Source organism: Protopterus annectens, chromosome 12.part0 (genome assembly GCF_019279795.1).
Source record: "Protopterus annectens isolate FY-2018-M chromosome 12.part0, PAN1.0, whole genome shotgun sequence".
In the NCBI taxonomy this organism is placed as follows: domain Eukaryota; kingdom Metazoa; phylum Chordata; order Ceratodontiformes; family Protopteridae; genus Protopterus; species Protopterus annectens.
In genome coordinates, this window is record NC_056746.1 from 531492807 (window position 1) to 531520348 (window position 27542).

Sequence of the window (27542 nt, forward strand, 5' to 3'; positions counted from 1 at the left end):
AGAGGGATTCGAGGTAAAAGAAGAATGGTCTGAGGTACAACAAATGGCCACAGACATCTCACCCACCTACGGCTGAGGCAAATTATTAGTCTGCTGTGGTGGCAAAGGCTGTCTGTTGAACTTATTCTTACTGTGGCTGGAAGAAGGACTGACCATCTGTGATCAACCAGAAAGTGGTGGCTCATTCCAAGGGAAAGATGAGCAGTAAATGGTGGTTAAAATTACAAATCTTTAAAAGTCAACTGTTTTGACAAACACACACACACACACACACACACACACACACACACACACACACACACACACTAAAAAGGACTTAAGGACTTTAAAACACTTTGCCAGTCCCACGGAAGTACAATAAACACAAATTCTTCACTGAAAAAAAAGGTTTTCAGTCATTTTACAGAACTTTTAAACTGACAGGGGAAAAGAAAGAGTGCTGCTGTTTAAAAGTACAATAAAGTTTCGTAGCAGTCGGTTAAAACTCAATACTTCTAGATTAAAACAACTTTCCTGAAGAGGAAAGCGATATAACAGCAGCAATACTTAGAAAATGAAAGTTTTTTTTCAAGCAAACTTATCTGCCCAGCAAAGGAACAGCACAAGCCAACCGTCAATGCTCACAAGCGGCATTAAAGCTCATAAGGACTTGGTATCTAAGTACAGTCGTGTATACCTACCATAAATGTAGATGTTCGAATGTCTTCACTGTTGCAGTCATAACTGTAGGGTACTCCTGCCGGCAGGCAGCCCGAGGTCGGCCAGAATATCAAAGTCTGGGTCCGGCGTCGGCTGTTTCAGCCAGAACCCTGACGTCAGAGCGCATGGGTATAAAGCTGACAGCCGACGCCATCTTCTCCAGCCTTTCTTGCCCCTGATGTCAGAAGCCCCCATAAAACCAAAAGGTGTCCCAAAGGAAACACAAATACACCAGAAAGGTAGTGGAAAAGGAAACACAGTAAGCAAATAGAAACAAGAGGGGTCTGGAGGGAAACACCGACTGCAACAGTGAAGACACTCGAACATCTACATTTATGGTAGGTATACACAACTGTACTATGCTCTTCATGTTTCACTGTTGCAGTCATAACTGTAGGGTAGAATCCCAAAGCTGAGAATATGGGAGGAGGTTATGAAGTAGAAGGAGCAGCTAGAAGACCCTGCAAGACAGCAGAGGCAAAGCCTGCCCTACACTTAGAGTACAAAGGGAGGTTATAGTGCTTGGAAAAAGTATCCACAGAGCTCCAAGTGGCAGCATCCAGAATGTCCTTGGTAGGAACTCCTATGAGAAAGGCTGCTGAAGTGGCAGCTGCTCTAGTAGAATGAGTCCTGACGGTACCTGGAATCTGTTTTCCATAAAGAGAGTAACAATATCTTATTCCATGAGCAATCCATTTGGAAATAGTTTGCTTAGAAATGGCTTTACCAAGAGAACTGGAAGCAAAAGAAATAAGCAATTGATCTGATTTTCTGAAACTTTTGGTTATGTACTTACCATAACTTTAGATGTTTGGGATCCATCTCGCCTACATTCAATACTGATGGGCTCGGAGCCGATCCCTCGGCTCCGACTCGGCACGCTATGCTATAGAGCGAGGCCTCTTATTGGCTGAGCTATTTCTTATCCCAGGATGCACCACCACTAATCCACCAGATCTTGTTTGTCCGCATTCATGCACACATGCACAACTTGTTTATATAACATTGTTAGATGTTTCAAGATGAAACAGGATTCAGACCTTCTGATATCCTCTGATCTCCAAGGAAGGGGGAAGGAAGGTGGGTTATTGGGAATGTAGGCGAGATGGATCCCAAACATCTAAAGTTATGGTAAGTACATAACTAAAAGATGTTATGTGATCCTATCTCGCCTACATTCAATACTGATGGGACAGCGTCCCTAGCACCTAAATCCTGGGTGGCTCATTGGAAAACACTCCTGAGCACTGTGGAACCAAATGAAGCTCGTCCTCTAGATGCCACATCCAATTTGTAGTGGGAAATGAAAGTGTGCGGGAAAGACCATGTAGCCGCAGCACAAATGTCACTAATGGCAAGCTTAGAATGAAATGCTATCAAGTAGCCATAGCCCTTGTAGAATGAGCTTTGACAGAGGTGGTAAGCTCTTTATTAGAATAAGAATAAGCTTGAGTAATACAGTCCCTGATCCATTTGGCAATAGTGACCTTTGTGACGGCTTTGCCCAATTTATTGTCTGCAAAGGATACAAACAACTGATCTGTTTTCCTTGTTTGTTTGGTCCTATCTAAATAAAAACGCAACTGCCTGTGGAATCTAATGTGTGGAATATGAATTCCGCTTTGTTAGAATACTTCGGAAAGAAGACTGGAAGTTCTAATGATTGTTGTAGGCAGAAACTGGAACAAACTTTAGGGACAAAGGATGGATTTGGCCTGAGAGATACTCTGTCTTTGTGAAAAACCAAGTACGGAGGTTTTACAGACAAAGCTTGAAGCTCTGAAACCCTTCTGGCAGAAGTAATCGCCACCAGAAAGGCAGTCTTCCACAACAGAAATTTTAAATCACATGTCGCTGCCGGTTCGAAGGGGAAGGAAGTTAGGGCGCGTAACACTACATCGAGATCCCATGGAGGAGCAGGATGAGAAATCGGAGGTCTTAAAAGCACAGCACCTTTCAAGAAGGTCTTACACAATCTGTTGCTCATTAAAGGTGGGTTTATAGATTCGTGAAAACTGGAAATAGATGCCAATTGAACCTTGATGGCAGAGACTGAAGAGCCTTGATTGAAAAGAGAAGTTAGAAATTTCAGTACTTCTGATACAGGAATAGTGATGGGATCTAGACCCCGGAGTTGAGCCCAAATAGCAAATCTTTTCCATTTGCTAGAATACAATTTCTTTGTAGCAGACTTGTGGGCTGAAGATAAAATGTGTACAACTTCTGGATCCAAGGTATGACTCCTGACTATAGTCGGAAGAGGAGGAGCCAAGCCGTCAATTTTAAGGTGTGTAGGGACTGGTGGAATAGTCCCGACTGATGAACCAATAGGTCTGGGATCTGATCCAGGAACCATGGACCTTCCAGAGCATATTTCCGAAGATAGGGGAACCATACTTGACGAGGCCAGTAAGGAGCAACTAAGATCATTTTGCTCCCCAAGAGAGATGCCTTTTGGATCACCCTGGGAAGGAGAGGAACTGGGGGGAAGGCATAAAGCAAGCCGGTGGGCCACGGACGGGCTGGTGCATCCATAGGGCTCTTCCCCGGAACCGGGGTGAGGGAGAAGAACTTTTTGCACTTTGCATTCAGTGGAGTCGGGAAGAGGTCGCAACACGGAACTCCCCATTTGCTGAAAATCTGATTTGCAACTGTAATGTTCAGAGACCATTCGTGAGGAGAGAGAATGGTTCTGCTCAGTCTGTCGACTATCACATTGGACTTGCCCGGGATATGAGTAGCCACTATAAAGCATTTGGTCGACACTGCCCATTCCCAAACTCTCATGGCCTCTCTGCAAAGAGGATAGGATCTGGTCCCTCCCTGTTTGTTGAGGTACCAGACCACTGACATGTTGTCTGAGTGAACGGCAATTACGCCCTGAGGGAGGTAATCGTGAAGGGCTTGAAGGGACAGAAGCACCGCCCTCATTTCTAGGATGTTGATATGAAGTAGGGTCTCTTCTGGGTGCCATTTGCCTTGGACTGACCTGCCCAGGGAATGCCCCCCCACCCCATCTGGGAGGCGTCCGTGGTCAAAGTGGCCACAGGAGGAGGTGGAACAAAGGGTCGTCCCTGATCCAGATTGGAGGGCACCAGCCACCAGCGAAGGTCCCGTTTGCAGGTTTCCGTGATCCATATGAGGTGACTGAGAGGGAGTTCCTGAAAGGACCACTGAGCTGAAAGAAGCCACTGGAGAATTCTCATGTGCAATCTTGCTAGGGGAACTAGAAGAACCGTGGCGGACATGGATCCCAATAGCTGCAGTACCATTTTGGCTGGGGCTTTGGATCTGGGAAGTAAGGCTCGAACTTGAGCCTGTATGGTTTGTATCCTATCTGTAGGTAGATAGACCCGCATTCGGTTTGAGTCTATCTCTACTCCGATGAATCTTATGCTTTGAGATGGCAGCAACACAGACTTTGGCCAATTGAAGGTGATTCCAAGCGAATTGCCCAGTGATATCGTGGCTTGTAGGCGCCGCAATAGTAGATGCTTGGAGGTGGCAGTCAGGAGCCAGTCATCTAGATACGGAAACACCTGGAATCCTAGACTTCTCAGGTGAGCAGTCACTACCGCCAAACATTTGGTGAACACCCTGGGGGCTGTGGTGAGACCAAAGGGCAGCGCACGGAACTGAAAATGACTGCCTCCTAGGCTGAAGCGCAGATGTCTCCTGGACGCTTGGATGTACCATGATATGGTAATAAGTGTCCTTGAGATCTATGGAGCACATCCAAACACCTTTCTCCAGCAATGGGAGAATGGTTTGCAGGGTGACCATTCGGAACTTGGACTTTTTGACTGAACGGTTTAGAATGCTCAGATCCAAAATGGGCCTCAAGTCCCCGGTCTTTTTTGGCACCAAAAAGAATCTTGAGTAAGTCCCTAATCCGATCTGGTCTGCGGGGACCGGTTGGATGACTCCCTTTTGCAGCAGCTTTGAAACTTCTGAGGCTGCAGTTTCCCGTTGACTGGGTGGCGGGTCCGGGATTTTTTTGGACTGAGGTGGAGAGTGAGAGAAAGGGATGGCGTAACCTCCGGCGATAATTCGAAGCACCCATCGGTCCTGAGTGATACCTTCCCAGGCTTTTAGATGCTTCAAAAAACGACCCCCGACTGGCTCCGGAGCTGCACAGTCGGGCAATCCCTCAGGAACTGTGAAAGGCTGAAGAGCCACGAAAGGACTCGCGGTCTCCAGTGTTGCGAGGGCCTCTGCCGCCTCTGGGACGGCGTCTTCCAGAAGAATTTCCCCCTCCCCTGCCTCTGGAAGGGGGATTGTCCTGCTGTGAGGGGTAAGACTTCTGAGATCTACGGAACCACATTTTCCCTCCTCTTTTAGCCTTGGGGTAAAGGCCGAAAAGGAGTGGAAAATCGTGCCCCTACGGCAGTCAAAGAAATGAGCCTCATGGCCGAGTTTGATATGGACGACAGCGTAGCCAGCTGAGAGCACCCCGTCTGGGCCAGCTCCTCAGGCAGGTTACCCAAGAGGGTATCGGAAAGTTCTTTAATCAGATCCCTCTGAAATCTGGTAAAGTGCGTGAGATAGTTCAGGGACCTTAATGTAAAGGCCGCTGAACTTAGGGTGCGCTTACCGTACCGATCCATGCTCCTAGACTCCTTATTAGGAGGATGGACGGACGTCGAAGCCTCTGCTACATCTTGCTGGGTAGCAGATGCCACCACCAAAGCATCTACAGCCACACCTTTCGTCAGAAACTCTTTTTCCGGGGGTGCTGACAGGAACTTATTAGGACGAGCAGGCACCGGTTCCACAGAGTCTGGGTGTTCCCACGCCTTCGACAGATCAAATCCAAGAGCTCGTCAAGGGCGGAGACACCCAGGAGGCGGAAGGCTGAGCCCGAAGGCCTTAAGGAACACCGACTCATCAGCAGAAGGGGGTTTGGATTGCCAGCCGCCTCGTTGTTTAAGGGCTTCCAGGATGTCTGCAAAGGAGACATCATCTGAGGACGACTTAGGGGACCCCTCTGCATCATCGAGATCAGTGTCTGATGTAAGAGACTCATCAGGGGAGTCAACGTGCTTCCTCTTGCACGATCTTTTCCTGGGGGGTTCCTCCGAAGAAGCTTCAGAGGGACCTCCAGGAGGGGGGGAAACCCCCGTGGGGGTAACCTCAGTCCCCGGGGCTCCTCTGTCTAAGGACAGGGGGACTGCCAAACACCCAGTCTCAGTATGCAGGGAAGGAGCTGGGGAAACCGTGGAGGTAGCCAAAGAAGATTTGGCTAATGCATTCCTCATAGCCCTGAAGGCGGGACCACCAGAATCCTGGGAAGGTCCCACCTCCGTGGCCACAATGGTAGACGGCACTCCCGCAGCCGACGCACCGAGAGGAAGGCTTGGGACCGAAAACATCAGCCCCGAAGCGTCCCCCCCGGGGCCGACAGAAGAAGTCCGCGTACTGAACTCCGACTCAAGAGCCGGAGTTGGAGTAAGGGTCCACCGGTTCCACCAGCACCGGCTCCAACGATGCCGAGGCTGTTGGAGGAGGAACCATAGTAGCAGGGTGGATCATCGGCTCCGAAGCCAAATGGGCTGGAGCCAAAACTAACTTTTGAAACACCGGAGACTGGAAAAGTCTTAGGAGCACCCTGTCGATGTCCAAATCGGACATCTTGGAGGATCTAGATGACACCGATCGGGTCCGAACCGATTTCTCCATCGGCTCCATAGGACTAGGGGACCGGCTCCGAATGGATTCGATTACTATCGGTTCCGAGTGAGATCTCAAAACAATTTCCCTCGGTGCCGATGAGGACTTCGGCGCCGAAGGGGAAGAGTCTGAGCCGGCAACCCTCATTGGCTCCAAAATCAGTGGAGCCGATGAAGGTGACCCGCCTCTCGATGCCCCAGTCCTCGGCTCTGAAACCAGAGGGGTCGAGACTGGAGGCATCGAGGCAGACCATTCCACCCTCGGCTCCGAAGTCCGTGGAGCCGAAGGAGAAGCCTGCCTAGGTTTTTTGGCAGTCGGTTCCGACAGACTGGTCGGAGCCGACGCTTTTTTCTTTTTTGTAGGAGAGGAAGATAAAGCCTCCTCAAAGGATGGCTTAATCAGACCTTTTAAAATTAATTTATTCTTCCTCTCCTGGAGGACTCTCGAAGAAAAGGCGTGACATGCACTACAGGACTCTTGTAGGTGCTTGGCGCCTAAACAATAAACGCACGAGGAGTGGTCGTCCGTTATGGACATTTTATAACCACACCTCGCGCACTTTTTAAACCCAGAGGGTCTATGTTCCTTAGACATGCTGGCTAACCCTAAGAAACAAGATTTTAATATACAAAAAGAGAAAACCAAGTAAGGTTTTTTTTTTTTTTTTTTTTTTTTTTGACAAAAAAAAATCAATTCACAAACTAGTAGCACAAACACAGAGAATGAGGGTCAAGACCCTCTAACTTAAGCAGGTACTTGACCTCTGGAAACACAAAAACGCTAGATAGCAACAGTAATAGGGGAAGGCCCCTCTAACTTAAACGGGAAACCTTCCCTTAACGAAAAAAACACAATTTCTCAACAGATTTGTCCAAACACACTCGTACAACAACAATAGCTGTTAAAACAGCTTTTGGGTTCAAATTAGCAAATTTCCTGACAGGAAAAGTCTGAATAAAACAGTACTTAGCCCAGCCAAGTTTGAGACCACGTCCTAGCTTGTAAGCGGCAAACGAGATCTGGGGGATTAGTGGTGGTGCATCCTGGGATAAGAAATAGCTCAGCCAATAAGAGGCCTCGCTCTATAGCATAGTGTGCCGAGTCGGAGCCGAAGGATTGGCTCCGAGCCCATCAGTATTGAATGTAGGCGAGATAGGATCACATAACATCTTTTAGTTTTGTCCAGGTAAAAACGTAGTTGCCTGTGTACGTCCAATGAATGCAAAATCCTTTCCCCCCTATTTTGGGGTTTTGGAAAAAAGGTAGGAAGGTGAATAGTCTGATTTAGAGCCACTCTAGAAACAACCTTAGGCATAAAAGTAGGATTGGTCCTCAAGGAAACTCTGTCCTGATGGAAAATGAGGTATGGTTCCACGGCCATGAGGGCTTGCAACTCAGACACCCTTCTGGCAGAAGTCAAGGCCAACAAGATAGCTGTCTTCCAGGATAAGAACTCAATGTCCGCAGAGGCAGCAGGCTCAAAAGGAGGCAAAGTAAGCTTTTCCAAGACATAGTTGAGATCCCAAGGAGGGACAGGAGGAGTTCTAGGAGGTTTTAAATTCTTAGCTCCTCTCAGAAATTGTCTGACCAACTGGTGGGAAAAAATGGGAAGATCACAATTGAAATGTGCTGAAATAGCAGAAGCATGAATTTTAATGGAAGAAAATGAAAGACCTTTAATCAAAAGGTCTGAAAGATAAAGTAAAATAGATGAGATATCAGGAATTAAAGGATCAGAGCCACGATCCTGCATCCAAATACAAAATCTTTTCCATTTAGAAGCATAAGATTTCCTTGTACTAGGACGCCTAGCTTCCAAAAGAACATCCAAAACTTGTTTAGGAAGAGAAGAAGGAATCAATTGCTTTTGATGAGCCAAGCTGCCAGACAGAGGGTCTTGATTTGAGAGTGAAATACCTGACCCTGATGCTGGGACAGTAGAGAATGGGTCAGAGGAAGACTCCAAGGAGGAACCAAGGAAAGGTGCAGTAGAGTAGGGTACCAAAACTGACGAGGCCAATTTGGAGCTATCAAAATGATCAGTCTGGGTTTGTCTAGCTTTATCTTTAGCAATACCCGAGGCAGAAGAGGAAGAGGAGGGAAGGCATATCCCGAAAGATTCCTCCAGCTGAAGGACAGGGCATCCACTTTCCAAGCTGTCTTGTGGAAGGACCTGCTGCAAAAGAGAGGCAACTGATGGTTGAGATGGGATGCAAACAGATCTGAGGACAGCCCCAAACTGCAGTTATCTTGCTGAATAAGTTGGGGTCCAACATCCATTCGTGAGGTTCCAAATGTTTCTGCTTAGGCTGTCTGCTAAGAGATTTTGTTTTCCTGGAATGAACTGTGCCTGAAGATCCAGATTCAAATTTAGGGCTGTATCCCATAAGGTCATGGCAAGTCTGCAAAGGGGGTAAGAGTGAGAGCCCCCTTGCTTGTTTATGTACCACATGACTGTGGTATTGTCTGTTCGAATTAGCAGAGGTCCTGGCTTCAAAAGAGTCTGGAAGGCTAGAAGAGCATTTTGGACTGCTAACATTTCTTTCAAGTTGATGTGCCATGGAAGGTGTTTGCTTGTCCAAGAACCCTGTTGGCATTTGTCTAGAAAATGAGCTCCCCATGCATAATCCGAGGCGTCCGTGGTTATGATCTAAGTAGGTTGAGATAGACGAAAGGGCTTGCCTTCGTTCAAAACACACGCCCTGGACCACCAAAGGAATTCCTTCTGGAGGCAGGGAATCAGTGGAATCATTGTATCCAGACTGTGGCAATGTTGAGACCATACACTCTTTAGGTACCATTGAAGTTTCCTCATGTGAAGCCTCGCATTTGGAATCAACTGGATGCAAGAGGCCATGTAGCCCAGAGCCTGCAGGAATTTCCTTGCAGTGAGCTGAGTCAATGCTGCCAAGGTCTTGAAGACTGAAGCCAGCTGTAACTGTTTTTCTGGAGTGAGGAAGGCCTTCTGTAAACTTGTGTCCAAAAGAGCTCCCAAGAAGGTCATTCGTTGAGAAGGAATCAAATGTGACTTTTTTGTGTTCACTGAGAATCCCAGTAGTAGGAGAAGACGTTGAACAAAATGCAGGTGTTGAAGTAGAAGGTCTTTGCTGTCTGCCTGAATTAGACAGTCGTCCAGATAGGGGTAAATCTGAATCCCCTGAAGTCTGCAGTAAGCTACTACTGGAGCCAGGCATTTGGTAAAAACTCTGGGCGCAGCAGATAAGCCAAATGGCAGTACAGAGAATTGGAAGTGTCTCGAGCCTGCCTTGAATCTGAGGTACTTTCTGCATTGTTGCCTTATGGTGACGTGTAAGTAAGCCTATTTTAAGTCCAATGTTACCATCCAAGCATCTTGTGAGAGCATTGGAAGAAGTTGAAGTGTAAGCATCTTGAATTTTGGAATTTCCAAAAAGGTGTTTAATATTGAGAGGTCCAGAATAGGTCTCCAGGAGTGTTTTCTTGGGACCAGAAAAAGTCTTGAGTAAAAACCTTTCCCCACCTCTAGAGGTGGAACAGATTCTATGGCTCTTAAGGCTAATAAAGCATCCACTTGATTTAAGGCCTCTGTCCATTGATGTTTTGGCAGATCTGGCCAGCCGGAAGGCCTTGACAGTGTGTGAAAGTGGAATCTGTAACCTTTCAAAATCACGTCTAACACCCATTTGTCCTGGGTAATGCGAGTCCAATTTTGGTAAAAAAGAGAAAGTTTTCCTCCGAGAGGGGCATCCAGGGAAGGAGGACCTGAAGCCCAACAGAAGGAGTCATTGAGTCTGCTTTCTTTGGGTTTGAGATCTGTCTTCTCCCCTTCTAGGTGAAGAAGCAGTCCACTGTCTAGATCTGTAAGAGGCCTGAGCCTGCGCCCGACCTCTGGAGCGTCTATATCTTCCCCTTTGAGGCCTGTCAGAGGAGGAAAAAGACCAATTTTTGGAGGGCCAATTTCTGGAAAATCTAGGTGGCTGTACATGCAAGAAATCTTTTACAGTCTGCATAGACTTGGCTTTTTCTTCCATCTTTTTAATAACCTCCTCAGCCTTAGACCCAAATAAGACATCATGCTGAACAGGGGCATCTAGCAATTTTGCCTTAACTTGTTCAGGTAAATTCTGCTCATGAAGCCAAGCATGTCTCCTGATAACAGTACCAGAGGCAGCCGCCCTGCAAGAAGCCTCTAAGGCATCAAAACCACAATGTAAACTATGTTTGCTAACTTGTTCAGTAGCATGCAACACATCCTGTAATTCCTTGTCCTCAGCACATGCAGGAAAGGTAGAAATCCTTTGTTTTAAAACAGATAAAAGAAACTGTTGATACTTAAACATGTGAAACTGGCAATTTAAAGCTCTAATAGAAAGGGTAGCTGAAGTATAAACCTTTTTGCCCCACCTGTCCAAGGCACGAGAATCCTTTTCAGAGGGGATAGGATTCTTAGAGGAGGCGGCCTTAGCAGCTTTGGAACCCTGCAAAATGGTTTCATGATCAGCAGAAGGGTTCTTGAATAAGAATTGATGGGAATCAGGGACCCTGTAAAATCTATCAGGCTTAGAAGGAGCAGGCGGCATGGAATCAGGATTCAAGTTAGCTTCAGAGAAGGCATCATCCACAATGTCAAGTACAGGAGGAATAGCTAAAGGCCTGTGCTGAGGGAGAAGAAGAAATTCCCTGAGTCTCTTTTTGGAAGCAGAGTAATCTTGACCTTCCCAGTGAAAATGCTCCCTCATCTCATGCAAGGTTTCCCCAAAAGAGAAATCTTCAGGGGGAGAGGCAGAGGGAACAGAATCCTCTGCGTCCGAATCCTCATATGGAGGAAAAGAGTAATCCTGATCAGAGGAAGTAAAGTAACAGAAGATACAGAAGCCTGATCAGAGGAATCATAAGGGATATCCTGTCTAGGCCTTTTCTCAGGAGGAGGGTGAGCGCCCCTAATCATAGTTAATAAATCCTCAGCCATCCGAAGTAATTGCTTCTGAGTCTTAGGAGCTGAATCCGAATAAGCTTGAGCAGAAAGTCTGGGTTTAACAGGAGTCTTTGACTTAGCTTTTGTCTTTGTGGAAATAGTAATGTGTGAAGGCCTGAAGACCCCCTCAGAAGCCGGTACCTGCACAGCGGTTCCGGACCCATCTGAAGGAGCGACGTCTGAAGGTTCTGCAGCAGACAAATTACTAGGCCTAGTTGGCTCACCATGTGAGTCCGTGTCGGCCATCGGTTCTGAAGTGGCGGGCGACAGGGGCTGCAAAAGCGCCTCACTGACGACCGCCGAACCCGAAGCTGGCTCCGGCTGCAAAGTATCCTGTTTGGACCTCGGAGGCCTGTCCTTGCCTTTGCGCTTCTTCTGTAATCCGGTAATCGGTAAAGAATCCGACGACATTCTATAATTAAATAGTCTACCGAAGTAATTCAGGGCCCAATCGTACCTACGCTTGATAGTGCGAGAATTAAACCTGGCACAGAACCGACAACAAGAAACGTCGTGGTCAGGGCCTAAGCAAGGTAGACAGTAAGAGTGGAAATCTTTATGAGGTATTTGTTTTCCACACGATACACAATTATTAACTTTTTCTGACATCGGAGGAGCAAGAAAAAAGTTTCCCCAACGGGGTACTTAGCTTTGAGAAGAGAAGTAGAAAACTTCGGACCGACGACAATCACACCACGTTGTCTTGAAAACGCCAACCAACAACTAGCGAACTGCTTTGCACCGCACATCAAGAAAGACTGGAGAAGATGGCGTCAGCTGTCAGCTTTATACCCATGCGCTCTGACGTCAAGGTTTTGGCTGAAACAGCCGACGCCGGACCCAGACTTTGATATTCTGGCCGACCTCGGGCTGCCTGCCAGCAGGAGTACCCTACAGTTATGACTGCAACAGTGAAACACGAAGAACATCTTGTAGTCCTTTTATCTAGAGCTGCCTGACAGTTTGGGTGCATGGAATGTGCCCTGAAGCTTTGGAAGCTGGCCGGCTGTTATATCCTTGGCAGGATATATCCTATGCAGCTAAGGCTACTGAAGCAGGAATCAATATAATGAACATTTAATATACATAAATCAGTACTAACACACAAATACTTAATCTCCTAATTTAAACATTTTAAAAGAATACATCTTTACAGTCTATGGAATTAGGGACCCCCCTCATATATTTTAATAGCCCTGGTAAGGTCATAATTTTCCTGGGATTACACACAAATATTTGTCTGTTATCCTCTGACTCCAGACATACTGCCTATTTATCTTCTACTTCTCTTGTAGTAACAATGTGTTTCAAAATGGTCAGATTTAGCTGCACACTCCATTTCTTCCATCAGCAGTTAATAAACACTTTTGCTCTTCAACATTCACATCATACTTTGAATCCAAGCAGTCAGGAAGGGGAAAGATCTCATCTTAAAGAGAGACCAGCTCCTAAGGTCAAAAGTCCAGTTTGTCTGTGGCCTTGTTCAATGCCAGAAAAATGTCAGTAAGTGAAGGTACCAGACAGAGGCAGGGGGGGATGCCAGTAGGCTGGGCTCCTGGAGCTTGAGTATTGGTCCTCTCAAAAAGCTAGCAACTGTTCATCCCATCTTTAAGGAGGAACAGCAAAAATCTTCATAATGTTAAGCCTCCTAAGGGCATCGTCTGCCAGGCTAGCTGGAATATGCTGTGAGGCAAAATCAAACCTGTTGTTGGACCAGTATAGGTTTTACAATTTCTCAAGTTTTTGAGCAAACAGGACCCTCCATCCGTACTTAATTCCCGATGAAGGGCTTCTTTTAGGTCAAAAGCTTGAGTAACTGTAAAACCTATGTTAGACAAATAAAAGCTTTTTGCTCCAGTGTATTTTTTCTGTTACTGTAACAGCAGGGCATTTCTTAAATTTTTTTTTGGCCCAAACCTGGAATACAGATAGCTACTATGATCTAATTGCTTCTTAAGGTGTTAGGACAATGGATGATGCAGATGTAAGCCACAAGACTGGAGGTGGGCATATCAATGCTTCTACAAGACCAGAGCCCCCAGGTCTCATGGAGGCTGATCTCTCAGCTCTTTAAGCACAATCTTTTCAAGCATACCCATTTTTTCTTTTGAGGAAATGTTTTTCTATGGGAAACTTCAGACCCCGCCCAAAAAGGCATACATCTACCAAAGCCATTAGATTGCTGTGCTCACAAAAGGACATGCGGATTCTCCCTCTCTCCTATCTTCTTATTAAATTCCTCACTAAAAGTACAGTTTTGTACCTACCATAAATGTAGATGTTTGAGTGTTCACCCTGCTGCAGTCATCACACTTGGGTTATCCTGTCGTCAGGCGGTCCCACAGTCGGCCGGATTTCCAAAGTCTTGGTCAGACGTCGGTTGCTGTCGCCTCATCCCTGACGTCAGTGCGCCAGGGGTACATATATTGCAACCGACGCCATTTTCTTCAGTTTTTCTTGCCCCAGATGTCAGGTGCCCCCAAAAGGGTGATCCAAATCAGTACCATAAAGTGAGAACACTGTACAGACACAAAAACCCTTCAGCTATAAGCAAATACATCAGTAAGGCATAGCAGAGGTTTAGCCAGTAGATCAGAGGGGTTGGAGGGAGGGTAACCTGGACTGCAGCAGGGTGAACACTCGAACATCTACATTTATGGTAGGTACAAAACTGTACTATGTTCATCGTGTTACCCTGCTGCAGTCATCACACTTTGGTCGAGTCCCAAAGCTAAGGTAGGTTAGAGGCATTATAGAGGGTTAGAGGAGGCAATGAGTCCCTGCAGAACTGCAGTGGCGAAGCCTGCCCTGGACTTAGAATAAAGAGGTAAGTGATAGTGTTTGGTGAAGGTGTGTACAGAACTCCAAGTTGCAGCTTCTAAAATTTCCTTGGTAGGAACCCCCCCTGAGAAAGGCTGTAGAGGTAGCTGTTGCCCTGGTAGAGTGGGATCTAATGGTAGGAGGAACTGGTTTCCCATGATGGGTATAGCAGAATCGTATGCAATGGCCTATCCATTTAGAAATGGTTTGCTTGGAAATGGCCCTCCATTGAGAAGCTGTAGCATAGGAAACAAAGAGCTGGTCAGTTTTTCTGAAAGCTTTAGTTTTATCCAAGTAATATCAAAGTTGCCTGTGAATGTCCAAGGAATGTAGGAGTCTCTCACCTTTGTTCTGTGGATTGGGGAAGAAAGTGGGTAGACGGATGGTTTGATTTAAAGCTACACTGGAAACCACCTTAGGCATGAAGGAAGGATTAGTTCGTAGAGAAACTCTGTCTTGATGAAAAATGAGGAAAGGTTCCACTGCCATAAGTGCCTGTAATTCTGAAACTCTCCCAGCAGGAGTTATTGCCAGGAGCAGGGTAGTCTTCCAAGATAGGAACTGAAGGTCTGCAGAAAAAGCTGGTTCAAAGGGAGGTAATGTTAATTTTTCCAGAACAAAGTTGAAGTCCCATGTAGGTGTAGGAGCTCTTCTAGGTGGTCTAATGTTTTTTGCCCCTCTGAGGAACTGCCTTAGGAGTGGATTTGAAAATAAAGGTGGATTCGTGTCGTAGTGAGCTGAAATAGCTGAAGCATGGATTTTAATTGAGGAGAAGGAAAGTCCTTTATGCAACATCTCAGCTAAATACTGCATAATGTGAGGCATATGAGGCTGAGTTGTATCTAGGCCTTTAGCTTGGTTCCAAGCAGAAAATCTTTTCCATTTGTCCGAGTAAGCCTTCCTGGTGCTTGGCCTCCTGGCTTCTAGAATAACATCCAGTACTGCTTGTGAAAGAGGGGCTGGCTGGCTGCTTAATTGATTTGCCATGCAGCCAGGTTTTGATCTGGCTGTGTAGAATCTGCTTGTCTTGCTGTGTGAGCAAATTAGGTATTTGAGGCAATATCCATGGTGGACTGTGAGCCATATTCTTCAATAGTGGGTACCAGTGCTGGCGTGGCCAGTCTGGGGCTATGAGAATCATTCGAGGTTTCTCCTTTTTGACCTTCAAAAGAACCTTTGTGAGAAGAGGTAATGGAGGAAAGGCATATGCTGTCAGGTTTTTCCAACTGAAGGAGAGAGCATCCACTTTCCAAGCTTGTTGGTGGAATGTCCTTGTACAAAATTTTGTCAGCTGGTAGTTTTGAGGACTGGCAAACAGGTCTATATTTGGTAGGCCCCATCTTTGAGTTATCATTGCAAATATTTGTGAGTCTAGCTTCCACTCGTGGGGATCTTTGATGTTTCTGCTTAGGTCGTCTGCCAATGTGTTTTTCTGTCCTGGCAGGAAGTGAGCTTGTAACTGGACGTGGTAGGTCAGAGCTGTGTTCCATAAGATTATTGCTTGCCTGCAAAGAGGGTAGGAATGTGTACCCCCTTGTTTATGTACCACATTACTGTGGTGTTGTCCGTCTTTATTGCCAGTTGTCCAGGTTGTAGTAGATCCTTGAAAGCTGTCAAGAGCTTTCTGTACAGCTAGCATCTCTTTTTGGTTTATGTGCAGTTTTCTTTGTTCTGCAGTCCATAGGCCTTGAATGCATTGCCCTGCCATGTGAGCCCCCCAGGCATAGTCTGAAGCATCTGCTGTGATAGTTTGCCTGGGTGGGGGCAAGGTGAAAGGCTGACCCTTGTTGAGGTGACATGCCTGTGCCCACCATAGAAATTCCTGTTGAAGGCAGGGAATGAGAGATATCACTGTGTCCAAGCTGTGGCTGTGTTGAGACCATACGCTTTTTAGGTACCATTGTAATTTCCTCATATGCAGACTTGCAAATGGTATTATCAGAATGCAAGATGCCATGAAGCCCAAAGCCTGCAGAATTTTTCTTGCAGTTAATTGGGTCTTTGTTGCCATTGTCTTGAAATATTGAGTCAGTTTGTAATTGCTTGTCTGGTGTAAGATGAGCCTTCTGGGCCGTTGTGTCCAAGCTGGCACCCAGGAATGTCATTTTTTGTGAGGGTACTAGTTTTGACTTCTTTTCGTTTACTGTGTACCCCAGACAATTTAGTAGATGCTTCACAAAAGTCAGATGATGTATGAGAATGTCTTTTCTTTCTGCTTGGATGAGGCAGTCGCCCAGGTATGGATATATTTGAATTCCTCTTTGTCTGCAGTATGCAATTACTGGTGCCAGGCATTTTGTGAATACTCTGGGCACAGTAGATAAGCCAAAGGGTAATGCAGAGAATTGATAATGGGTTGAACCTGCAATGAAACGGAGGTATCTTCTGCAACTTTGTCTGATAGGGACAGGCAGGTATGCCTCCTTGAAGTCCAACGTTACCAGCCATGCTTCCTTGCCCAACATGGGAAGTAGCTGCTGTAGTGTTAGCATCTTGAATTTGGGAACTTGTAAGTAAGTGTTTAGAATTGAAAGGTCCAGAATTGGTCTCCAAGCATTTTCTTTCCTGGGTACTAGGAATAGTCTTGAGTAAAATCCTTGGCCTTGCTCTTGAGTTGGCACCCTTTGAATGGCTCTCATGGCCATGAGAGCTGTAATTTGTTTTTGAGCCTCTGCCCATTGATTTTGTGGCAGGCTTGGCATTCCTCTTTTTATTGGCAAGGTGTGAAAGTGGAATCTGTATCCTCGTAAAATTATGTCTAGGACCCATTTGTCCTTTATGACCATGTGCCAATTTGTCTACAAATAATGCTAGTTTTCCCCCCAAGGGGGGCTGACAAGAGAGCTTTGTTTGGCCAGTTGAGGTGCAAGTCATTGAGTTTGCCTTCTGGTGGCTTGAGACCTGTCTTCTTCCTCCCTTCTGGGTTGGAGTGGTCCATTGGCGAGGTTTATACTGAGCTTGTGGTTGTCCTCTGCCCCTTGGGTGCCTGTATTTACCCCTCTGAGGCCTGTCAGTGGCTGGAAAGGACCAATTTTTGGTTGGCCAGTTTCTGCTGAAGCAAGGGGGTTGTACCTGTAGGAAATCTTTGACTGTCTGCATTGATTTTTGCCTTATCTTCCATTTTCTTTAAAACTTCTTCTGCTTTAACACCAAAAAGAACATCCTGCTGCAAGGGAGCATCTAGTAGTTTTGCTTTAACATGTTCAGGCAGACTTTGTTCCTTTAACCAGGCAAGCCTACGTATAACTGAACCAGTGACCGCTGCTCTGCAGGAGGCCTCCAAAGAATGAAACCCACATTGTAAGGTATGTTTGCCCACCTGCTCGGTGGTGTGCAACAAATCCTGTACTACTTTCAATTCAGATTGTTGAGGAAGGGTTGTTATCTTTTGTTTTAACTGAGAGATCAGAAATTGCTGATACTTAAGCATGTGAAATTGACAGTTTAGAGCTTTCATAGCTAAAGTGGCTGAGGTGTAAACCTTTTTCCCCCATCTGTCTAGTGCTCTTGAATCCTTTTCAGAAGGTACTGGATTTTTAGCCATGGAAGCCTTAGCCCCCTTGGGACCCTGGGAGATAGTCTCTGGGTCAGCTACTGGACTTTTGTAAATGAATTTATGGGAATCAGGTACTCTGTAGTATCTGTCAGGCTTGTCCGGGGCAGGAGGCAGAGAGTCAGGGTTGAAACTGGATTCTAAATAAACATCATCTACAATGTCCAAAACAAGAGGGATGGCTAGAGGTCTGTGTTGGGGGAGTAAAAGAAACGCTCTGAGCCTTTTCTTGGAATCAGAGTAATCCTGGCCTTCCCAGTGAAAATGTTCCCTCATAGTGTGTAAAGTTTCCCCAAAAGAGTAATCTTCTGGAGGGGAAGCTGAGGGAATAGAGTCCTCAGCATCAGAATCTTCATAAGGAGAGAAGGAATAGTCTTGGTCTTCAGAGGAATCTGAAGAAATAGACAGTTGTTCAGAGGAAGCAGATTCTTCCTCTTGTCTAGGCCTTTTGTCAGGAAGAGGCTGGGAACCCCTGATAAGAGAAATCAGATCTTCAGCCATCTTGAGCATCTGTTTCTTAGGCATAGGGCCTTGAACAGGAGACTGAAGTGAAGCTTTTTTCGATTTGGAAGGAGTCTTCGGTTTAGAAAACGTTTTGACTGTAAGAGTCGTCGGTCTGAAAACGCCTTCAGAAAGCGAAGGTGTTTCAGAAGTACCGGTGTCCTTGGGAGGTAAGTCGTCGGTAGGGCCTGAAGTAAAAGGCTGCGTCGGCCTAGTACATTCCGTCAAGATTTCCGTAGCGGTCTCGGGTTCCTCAACTACGGAAGTCAGAGGCTGCGTCAGAGCCTCACTGATAACCGGAGAACCGAAGACTGGATCAACCTAGGCCTCGGAATCGGGCTTAGGCCTGGGCTGACTATCCTTATCCCTGCGCTTTTTGTGCACGCCGGTAGCTCCGACGGCATGTTATAATTACATTTTCTGCCAAAAAAGTGCCGTGCGAAATCAAATAGTCTTTTAATTGTGCGTTTATTAAATCTAGCACAGAAACGACAAGAAGTGACGTCGTGATCAGGGCCTAGGCAGGGTATACAATAAGAATGAAAATCCTTATGAGGTATTTGCTTCCCACAAGAAATACAATTGTTAACTTTTTCTGACATCGGTCTGAGGCAAGAAAAGGTTCCCCAACGGGGTACTTAGCCTTATAGAAGGACTTCGGTCTGAAACTCGAATTCGAAAATCTCAGGAGTCGGCCGACCGGCACTTGCGAACTGCTTCTGCTTCGGGCACCGCGCTGCAAGAAAGACTGAAGAAAATGGCGTCGGTTGCAATATATGTACCCCTGGCGCACTGACGTCAGGGATGAGGCGACAGCAACCGACGTCGGACCAAGACTTTGGAAATCCGTCCAACTGCGGGACCGCCTGACGACAGGATAACCCAAGTGTGATGACTGCAGCAGGGTAACACGATGAACATCTGAGCATTGCACAAAATGGTGGAACCTGATGAGATGGTAGTTCTCACCTCTGTTGCAGCCCAAAAGGAGCATCTAAACAAATCCAACTTAAAAATTCACAAATATGTTGCTAAGAAATTAAATCTCAGCAAGGAGAACTTGTCACTCTGGAAGTTGCCTTGGAAAGGCCTGATGAGCGAGTGTTTTTTGGCTGTGGACCACCTAACATCTCAGGACAGGGGAGGGGACTACTTCCATGTTAGTGATACTTTGAAGTTCTAGAAGTCAGACCAGAAGGTGTATGTTTACATTTAGCTAATTCCACTGGATAAAGTAATATAATGCAACAGTGATCCCTACAATGAGCAGCGTGGAAACATATCTTAAGCACAAATGGTACTTCTATATACAAAGCTTTTTCATAACATACATATATGCATGCATATAGGTGTGTGTGCATATTTTAGATGTGTATACTACCCACAAACGTATATATCCAAGCGCACACAGTATGACAAACATTCCTACAATCAGTCCTAGTAGAAGGACAGAAAACTATGCACTGTACCCAAAGTTTACAGAGAACATTTACCTTAACATCAAAGGTCTGCAGTGCTTCTCCTTTCTCATCATACATGTACTGCCCCAAAAGGACTCCTTCTTCTTGGTGTTCGTCTTCTAGGCCCTATTTGTAAAAGGAAAAACATCAGTGCTCAAATCTCCTACAAGCCAAAGGTACAGTACTGCACTAGTGTTCAGAAAACACAAATGCACAAAGCTAAGATTACAAGTTATAAAAAAGGATAAGCCCTGGTTGTTTTACTGATCTAATATTAAGAAATAAGCAAAACTAAAATTTTAAATTATGCTTTTATCCATGTTAACATTCAATATCAAACACCAACTGCTCAGCAAAATGTATGCAAAATAAAAAATATTTCCATACTTGTATACTAGTAACTCTCTCAAGTTTCATCACTGAATGTTACAAACTACTGAGTATGTCACCATCCATCAACAGAACGTGCAGCAGCATTACGACTACAGAAGTTATCTTTAGGACAACAGTCATACTTTATTTACTGATGAGATAGAACTAATTGCATGGGGAAAGATGTCCATGTCTTTAGTGAATTAGGTTTGATCAGCAACTGTGGTGATAAGGTGGCTGGGCCAGAAAGGGGCAAAGAGTGGTCAATTAATGCTTTCTAGGAAGGGGCAATCAAAGGTTAATGCCTGGCTCACCTTTTCCAGGCTAGGTACCAGAGTACACCACAACTGCACTGACCCCTAGGGAAGCCTGGAGTGCCACAGTTAAGATGTCATTTACTTTTATAACTGACATGCATTCTCTATGTGGGAAGGTACTTTGCCTACAAGCACCCAAAAGCAGGGCACAATAAAATAAAAAAAGACATTCCACACAACACAATGGATGTTTAGCCACACAACTTTCACTCACAAAAATAAAACATTTTTCAGAGGTACTGGTCATTTGGTGACTACCCTAGAGTTTTCAGTGAATCTGCTTACGTCTAAAGCAATCCTCTGCTAAAAAGACACAAAATAAGTACAATTTTGCACTCCTACTGATAACTGTGACTACATTTTATTAGTTTCTTGCAATATTCGCTGAACTTTAAATAAAAAAAAAAATGTTCCTTTTTGCCTGTATATATGCCTTGCGTTTGGAGTGGCGGTTAGCAATGCCCTGTATAAATGCAAATGCCTAAGAAGATAAAACTTCTAGAATAATTATCACTGAAACCATACCCAGCTGCTCTAGTACCAATAAGATACCTACTGAGCAGCATCACTCTGTTGGTTAACATTAGACTACAAAAAGTACAGTTCCCACTCATAGTCCCCATGCTACCAAGCACAGTGTAGTCTAACCCATTTATTTCCTTGACAAAACCCTCAGCAAGAACCTGATATCACAGATGGCCAGTTTCCTACCATCTCTGTAGCCAGGCTGGGACATGGACATGCTTAGGCAATGCAACAATTGTCTCATGTATACTGACAACCACTTAATCCCGAAATAAACAAATGCTATATGTGAAAGATATAGTTATACTATGAAAATGGAGGCAGGACTTGCATACAGATAAACTGAAAGCAAAACAGGTTGTCAGCACGCACATATATCACTTCCCACACAAAATAAGGATTTGACACACACTCTCATATGCAGAGGTACTCCCTATTAAGTTAGCAAAAACTCAGAGACCTCCAAAACGCTGCTTTCAGAAACCACATATGCATACAACAAAGCAAAAAAACACCAGGACACTTAATACACACACCAGTGTCTCAACAAACAAGCCCATAAGGCAAAACACCTCAAAACCTAGCATACTGGTTATAGGAGACTCCACAGTGAGACACAATGATGTCCCCCCTTACCAGGCTGGATAATGAGAAGGTTACTGTTACCTGCTGTCAGGTGCTGGGATCTGTCAAGTCACTCAAAGGGCAGGTTTGAGTCTAGCCTTGAGCAGCATTCTACCCCCAACAAGGACGATGCCACAATATAAACAAAACATGACTAACAATTGGCTTAACTTTTGGTGTCATTCTAAAGGGAGCCAATATTTGCCAGCTGGGAGAACATGATCGACAGGTCACTCTGTTTTGCCAAAGATGGTCTGCACCTGTCTCCTCTAGGTTTTTGGATACTGGCAAAGGCTTTAGCCACCTCCCATAGTGCCTTTTTTAGGCAGTGTCAAAGTAACCACCCTCCCAATGTAACAAAATCTTCTCTTGAAACACTCACAGTACTGCTGCTTTATGCTAGGAGTCTAAAAAAGAAACTGCATTACCTAGCAGCACTCATTAAATTGGAATATGCTGATGTCTGTGCAGTCACCGACACACAGTTCAAAGCCGTGGAAAGCACCCCAGCCATGCAAGGCTACAATGCCACCCATACAATACATTAAGACCACCAACTGAGCAGGAAAGAACAAAAGGAGAAGGTGTATCCATCTTCATTGAAGGATAAGTACACCTCAAGACTAGTGAAACAGTAGGTTTCTCTCAATCTACTCCATTGTCCAGTTAGCCATATGTAAAATCCTCTACCACATTCGTTGCTAGCTATAGGTTCCCCACCATGAACCAGGAAAAAAAGTGTTTTTGAACTTACTGAAGTCACTCACCATGCAGCTCAATACCTTACTCATGGGTTATTTTAAGTATATTACCACTGACTGGGGAACATACAAGATCACTAACATGCAGGCTCACAGGTTCTTGGACTTTGTCAATGCAAATGCTCTGAAACAGCTGGTCAGTGCAGCCACTAGGGGCTCAAACAGTTTGGACACAGTATGCACCAACATGGGGGAGTATTGCTCCCCCCTCATGTAATGTCCTCTTTGGTAACATCAGACCACAAAATGGTCTCCTTTGAGATAAATATAAGGCAGATACCCAATCAAGCTCAAAAACCCTACAGAATTTCTCCAAGACAAATAACCTCCTACTAAGCGATGGCATAAAAATTGCAAAGCTCCCTCGAACCCAGCACACAAAGAATCCGATGCAGAGATGTACACCAATGCCCTGTACAACCATGTAAGCAGTTATACAGAATAGGCAGTACTGGACCAAATTAAATCCAGGTCTTGACAGAAAAACAAGCCACCCTGGTGGACCCCTGGTATAAACAGACTATACAACAAAAAGAATAAACTAATGTCCAAAAATAATTGAGAACAGGTTCAGTAGAAGAAAAAGTCCCTTACTAGCCTACACAAAAATCTGACATCTAGTAAAGTTCTCAAAAGCAAATTATGAAGCAAAAATAACCCCCTAGCCAAGGAAAATCACAAAGCATTTTTTAACCATATCCAAAATATTAAGGGGAATACCCGGATATGCACAGAGCTGGTTGCTGAAGGTACCATCCATACATAACCAGAGGAAACAGCCAACCTGCTGACCAATTTCAATGAAACTTCACCACACTGTCCCTACTGGTGGTCCCCAAAGTATACCTGCCACCATCCTTCAGCCTATTATCTCAAGACAGCAGGTCAACTCTGCACTCTCTAAGGCTAAAAACACAGCAATGGGCCCTGACAACATTCCAGCTTGCCTTTTAAATAACTTAAAACATGGACCTAACAGATCCAATTGGATCCTTATTTAACCACAGCCTCCAGACAGGCTATGTTCTGGCAGAATGGAAGACAGGAACAGCCATCCCTCTCTGCACAAAGGGAGATCATCAACTGACCCAGGGGATTATACACACATAAGCCTGACTAGTCATCTGTAAGGCCATAAAAAAAAATCATCATGGAACCTTATCAACAAGGCCACAGGCAATCTCCAGACTCTGGACCCAACCCACTTCAGATTCGTTTTAAGACCAGATCATGTCTGTTAAATCTGGTTGACTTCTTCGAGAAGGTCATCGAGGCCATGGATGAGGAACAGACTGTGCATACCACCTACCTTGACTTGGCCAAGATATCTGACACAATTCCCCACTCGGGTATTATTGAAAAACTCTCTCAACTGGGCATAAACCCCTATGTCACCAGGTGGGTAAGCCAAATGGCTCACCGACAAGACACATTCACCTCTAGCAAGAGGCCAGTCACCTGTGATGTATGACAGGGTTCTGTACTAGGCCCTCTCCTGTTGGGAAATTATTTCTCAAAAGTAAACACAAATGTAGATGGCCTTTGGCTAACCAGAATCGTGGATGACTGCAAATTGAGGACAATCACTGAATCCCTGAATGATACGGATGTACTGCAGAAAGGATTCATGCAAACAAATGACTGGTGCCAGAGGCATACATTGAAACTAAATGAAAAAAAAATAATAATTCCCTTGGGAAAGCAAATACTCCAGTCAATTACAATAAAGACAGCATCCTCTAAGAGTAGACCCAGTGGTACGCATTCTAGGTACGCAGGTTGACAGTAATCTGAAAACATTGACCACCATGTGTGCAGAGCGGTGAGGAAGTCCTTCTGTGTGGCACAACTCATAAGTAAGGGCATGGCATTCAGATCAAAAGGATGTTATGATTCCATTGTACTCGGCCCTTATCAGACTAATAATTCAGTACAATGCACCCTTTATCATATACCTCACCAGACATTTGCAACAGCTCGAGTGACCCAAGAGGTTTCTCACCAGGAAGATACAGGGTATTAAAAAAAAAAAGTCCTATGTGGAAAAATTGAAAGCCCTGTCACTGTATTCCATCTCCTACAGTTTACAAAGGGGCGATCTGTGTCTGGCCTACAGGGCAGTCTCCAATCTGGCTCTGATGGAAATGTTACACATTCGTAAATCAAATCATGTTGGGAGAGATATTATTTTATTTTTATTTTACATATGTTGTCCGGGCTAGTCTAACTGGATATATGTCCATTTTCAGTACAGGCCCGGGGAGAAAAGCTCCAGTACAGCATTATATAAATTGACACATCTGAAAGTAAATGACATAAAAGGATAATATTTAAAAACTAGTTAAACATAGATACAACTTTAAGTAGATAACCCAAGAGGAAACAGAATGACTTGAATATGTAAGTACATATAGGTTACATATGAGAAACTTAGACAAAAACAGAAAGAAACATATATATATATATAGATGTATAAGTTGATCATATTAGAACAACAAATATAAAAAACAATTTTTTTTTTTGCAATCAGAGAATGAATGTTATGGTCATGTGAAGGTGGTGGTTAAGAGGAGGAAATATCAGTCAGGATTAGTACATGGGCATAGCCATTGTGAAGTAAGGAAGGATCTTAGTTGCTTCTTAAAAAGAGGTGTGGTTGTTAGGGATGTTAGTTTATTAGGAAGCTTGTTCCAAGAGTTTCCAATGGTATTAGCAAATAGACAGTCTCCAGATTTGTTATTAGGTTTAAGGGTTGCTACTAGTACCTTATTAGCTGAGCGTAGAGATAAGATATGTCTCTCAGAAAATACCCCTTCTCTAGAACAAACTTCCTATTCTCATGAAGCAAAACCCTTCCCTGACCATCTTCAAGCGCAACCTAGATCAATGGATGGGTAAACCTAAATTTACTACCGAGGTCCAGCCCATGTCCCTCATGGACAGAGGCAGCTGGTATTAGACACCATAGCATGGACTTATACCTCTGTGAACTCATTTCTCCTAGCCACTGAAGACTAGGAAATTCAGGTTAAATACAGCTAGGCTTTAAAAGGTTCTTGGGCCATTAGCCTAGTTATGTTCTATGAACCTATTAGTCAACAATGGATAAATGCAAGAAAGATTCTTCATATACCAAATAAAAAGTGACATAGGTGGTTTCTATGTGCGACTTTACCCATCTTTAGGAAAATGAGTACACCACCAATTAAAAATAAAACAGTTGGGGCCTTGCACAGGTCTCAAAGCTGTGTGTGGCCACAGTCTGAATACTATCAGAAAAGTCATTTTCTGCCTGGGAAAGTAAAGAGGTGTAGCCTTGTTTTACAAAGTAAGATACATCAGTTTGCAAAGCTGCTCACCAGAGAGGAAAACTGCAAATTAGAAACCCATTATGCACACTATCACAAAGAGGTGGGAAGGCACCCACCTACCTATAATAAACTCCTCTTCAGTGAAAGAACATGGGCACTTGGACAACAGAATAATGATTTATTTCAGCTGGGGTGCACAAGGATTCTTCCTAAAGAAACCTGATGATTTTAAGCATTTCTAAACTTCAGTATTTTTTTTGCAGCTCCAGAGATGTAAACTAACTAACTCAGTCTAACAAAAAATAATCTAGTACTTTGATGTAGGTAATCAGAGTAAAAGATAGGAAGAATTATGCTGACAAGTTCACAAGATGGAACTATCTAAGGGAGATAGTAAAGTTTGCTGAAAACACCTTGGGTATGTTAGAATGGCCCACTTCCACAACTTCCAGATTTTTGGGAAGGGAGGAGGAGTTCAAGATTTGGTCCCTTCTTATTTGTTTAGTATATTGCATTCTTGAAGGGTCTTTTAATACTTCAAGCAGAAACTGGCATTTTTTTCAGCAAAATCCTGCTTCTGGGAATATTGGACACCTTGTTAATGCAAAACACGAGTGATGCATTACATGTGCAGGTACACTCAGCACCATAGCCTGCCATTTCAGCTTCTATCCACTAGGCTGCCACCTAAGAAGCATTATGTAACTAGTGGAATCAATACCATATTATTAAATAGGTAATACATATCTTCTCTAATTACTGGAAACTTTCACTACTGCTACAAATGCCACTTAGCAGCAGGATGGTAATTTTTTTTAAACACCTTTATTAAATTATCACTTAAGATATAGAAAAACATACATTAACAGGAAAGAAAACAAACCATTAATATATTTCCATTTAAATGCACAATAACCTCATATATGTTTTCTTGCTATCTTTAACCCAACATTACAAAAAACTGCTGAATTCCTGCCTCCCCTTAAACCTCACTCTTCCTCCTGAACATTACTACGCATGTAATGTTCTTGCAATTTCCATTTACTTCTATGTAATTTGCTCCTTCTCTTTTCTAAAGATCTCTCTTCCAGTTCTTTTATCTCTTATAATATTCAATACCTCAAATACAGTTGGTGTAGACTGATTTCCATTTTCCAGTAATTGCTTTTTGGCAGCCAACAGAATTTAATTTAATAAGGCCTTACTATACTTATACAATTCTGATCCTGTATCTCAGCTCAAAAGAATAGTTTCCTTACATAGTCATTTGCTCTTCCCAATATTTCTGACAGAGTACTCTGCAGGGAATATTTAAAATCTGTCAACTCGTTAGACTCTCAAAACATATGTTACCAGTTAACTCTCTTCTCCATCACACCTCCAAAGTTGGCTGTCTATCAGAGGAAAAATTCTTTGAAGTCTGCTTGGGTATAAAAGTACCCATGCAAACACATCCAAGCAAAGATCCTAAACCTTCTAGACTTGGTTGTGCAATTGAGAGTCATACATACATGCTTTCATATTGTTTTCTTGTAAATTGCTTTTCCAGTCTCTCTTCCCAATCTTTTCTAACCTTCTTAGACTGATTGTTGTAGTTATTATGCAATATTTTACATGCCCTACTAATTATCCCTTTGTTAACAGCTGCTTTTGATCTACATACAACTAAATACCCTACAAGATCGGGTCTTTCACTTAAAATTCACATATCCCTTTCTCTTTGCCTGTACTCCGAAATCAATCCCTGGTAGGGAAGGCAGTCTCTAACCTGCAATCTAAATGTCTTCTTGGCCTCATCCCACTCTATTATCTTTCCTGCTTAAGTTATTTGTTCCTAAAATCTTGGTTCCTTTGCCAGGTTTCTCCAGTAAATTCTAGCCCTCTCCTGCCTATTTTCTGTAGGGTTATCCCCTACTTGCATTGGCTTATTTCGTAGAATACTTTCTGCTACTTTATAAATATATTATTCTGAATG

At 44.2% G+C, this 27542-nt stretch overlaps 1 protein-coding gene across 6 annotated transcripts in view; it reads right to left on the reverse strand.

The window, feature by feature from the left end:
* Positions 1-27542, reverse strand: part of SUN1 (Sad1 and UNC84 domain containing 1) — a 2891160-nt gene that overhangs the window by 130012 nt on the left and 2733606 nt on the right. For all 6 annotated transcript variants that reach the window (XM_044089680.1, XM_044089681.1, XM_044089682.1 and 3 more), the window contains one exon: positions 19691-19783. In XM_044089680.1, coding sequence (XP_043945615.1) covers positions 19691-19783 — 93 coding nt within the window. The remainder of the gene's footprint in view (positions 1-19690; positions 19784-27542) is intronic.